This window comes from Myotis lucifugus, unplaced genomic scaffold, assembly GCF_000147115.1.
Source record: "Myotis lucifugus unplaced genomic scaffold, Myoluc2.0 scaffold_1, whole genome shotgun sequence".
In the NCBI taxonomy this organism is placed as follows: Eukaryota; Metazoa; Chordata; class Mammalia; order Chiroptera; family Vespertilionidae; genus Myotis; species Myotis lucifugus.
The window spans coordinates 22356263-22358332 of record NW_005871049.1 but is presented as its reverse complement, the minus strand read 5'-3'; the positions used below and the strand labels follow the sequence as shown (position 1 = coordinate 22358332).

At 60.0% G+C, this 2070-nt stretch overlaps 1 protein-coding gene across 1 annotated transcript in view; it reads left to right on the top strand.

Moving 5' to 3' along the window:
• The window catches only part of LOC102434232 (phospholipid-transporting ATPase IK-like), a 24056-nt gene that overhangs the window by 7310 nt on the left and 14676 nt on the right, over positions 1 to 2070 (top strand). The window contains exons 2-3 of the mRNA XM_023752851.1: positions 750 to 841; positions 1270 to 1383. Coding sequence (XP_023608619.1) covers positions 750 to 841; positions 1270 to 1383 — 206 coding nt within the window. The remainder of the gene's footprint in view (positions 1 to 749; positions 842 to 1269; positions 1384 to 2070) is intronic.

Below are 2070 nucleotides of genomic sequence, written 5' to 3'. Positions count from 1 at the left end.
AGCTCAAATGGAGGGTTATTGGGGGGGTCATTTGGGCGCGCCTGTGAGGGGCAGTTGCCTGTGAGAAGGGGGGCCACCAAGCAACTGGGGGGTTACCAGTCCTTCATCCTGGGGGCACCCAGGGAAGGACCCAAGAGCTAGAGGCTGAGCCTTCAGAGCCTGACGAGGGGAGCGTGAGGCGGGAGGTGACAGTCGGGAGGCAGAACTAAAGGATGGGTCTGGCAAAGGCTGGCCCCCCGCTGACCCGGCCCCTCCCTACAGCTCGCCCAGCTTGTGCAGCCTGGGCCCCAGCGAGGCCCCGGGGGAGGAGGAGGAGGAGGAGAAAGCAGGTGCGTGCTGGGGCCGCTGGGGGCCCCGGGAGGAAGCCAGGAGCGATGCAGAGGTTCGCTGACGGGGAGACCCCACATCCACCCGGCAGACCCGCCACGGGGTTCTAGTTGGGCTCCAGCCCCGGTGACTGAGTGCCGGACTCTGGATTTGGGGGCTGCAGCCCGGAAGGGGCGGGCTGCGGGCTGCAGACCGGAAGGGGCTGGGCTCTGACCCCGCCTGCAGAAGGGCGGGCCTGTGTCCACACTTGGTGACTGGCCCTGGCCCAGGCTGGTGGTGGCCGACCAGCTCCCACACCCGTGGCCAAGAGCCAGGCGACCCCGTGTCTAGGTTCCCCAGGTGCCCCGAACCCTCCTCTGGGGGATCATTAGGCGGGTTTACACCCCTTGCAAAACCCCCCCCCCCCCCTCCACTGGCTTCAGCGTTCACCTGGGAGGTGAAGGCCAACGACAGGACCTACAACAACCAGTTCAAGGAGAAGGCCTTCCTGTGTTGGCAGAGGAGGAAGTACAAGGTGGGTGGCCTCTCCTACCTCCTCCCCCCTACTTTTCCCCCCACCCCCGCCCCCAGTTTTAATCATGAGCAAATCACCAGTTTGGTGCTAGAATGTCCTGTGTTTCCTTGCCAGCCCCCACCCCATTCCCATTAAAATCAGTTAATATTAAACCTTCAAAGTGCATCAGGCTCTACCTAAATCTTTTGACGTGTGTGACTCACTTTGAGAAATACAGGGTCACAGCCCTCTTCTGTGAGTCTTTGCATCCAGTAGAGGCTCAGTTAATGCTGGCTCAAGGCCCAGCCCTCAGCTAGCACTCAATACATCTGGCTTGAGACTTTGTCTGCACTGGGTGCTCAGTTACTGCTGATAGTAGCTAAAGGGCGGGGTGAGGCCAAGGTGGAGTCCTGGCCTGGGCAGTGCCCCCATGCTGGCTCTCATTCTAGGGCAACATCATTCACACAGCCAAGTACAACTTCTTCTCCTTCTTGCCCTTGAACCTGTACGAGCAGTTCCACCGAATATCCAACTCCTACTTCCTTCTTATCATCATTCTCCAGGTAGGGCAGGGTGGGGGTGGCCCCAGGGGCCAGCACCTGTGCACACACCATTCCTTCCACCTACTGGAATCGCCTCCTCCAAGAAGCCCTACCTGACCACCTTTGACACATGGCTGTGTAGACACTTGGTGGGGGTGGGAGGATGTGTGTCTGTCTGTGAGGTTGGTTGGTTGGTTGGATGGGGAGGCAGGGGTGGGGCAGTGTCTGGCTCCTCCTCACACACTGGGAAATGGCTGAGTCCCCCTGCCTAGCCCAGGGCCTGGCACACAGGAGGTGCTCAATACACATTCAGCGATGAAGGTGCGTGAGTGGCTCCTTCAGGTCCAAGGAGGGTGCAGCCTCTCCCCAGGATAGACAGCCTTGGCCACATAACCCCTTGGCCCCATCCACCCAGCTGACTCCAAAGGGTGAGGATCAAAGGGTTGAGAGCAGATTCTAGGGACCTGCTGGGCTACTTCCCAGCACCTGGGTGACCCTGCCAGAAGGGCAGATGTCGGCCTGTCTCAGTTGGGTGGGCAGTTTGCAGAGCACCCTGACCGACCGCCTCCGACCCCCCCCCCTGATCAATACGCTATCTCCGACGGACCCCGGTGGTTTTAAATCCAAGCAATAAAAACAGAGTGGGAGTCGCTCAAGACCTACGACGTAGTTGCCAGAGGATCCGCGAGCCATACATCCATATTAAGC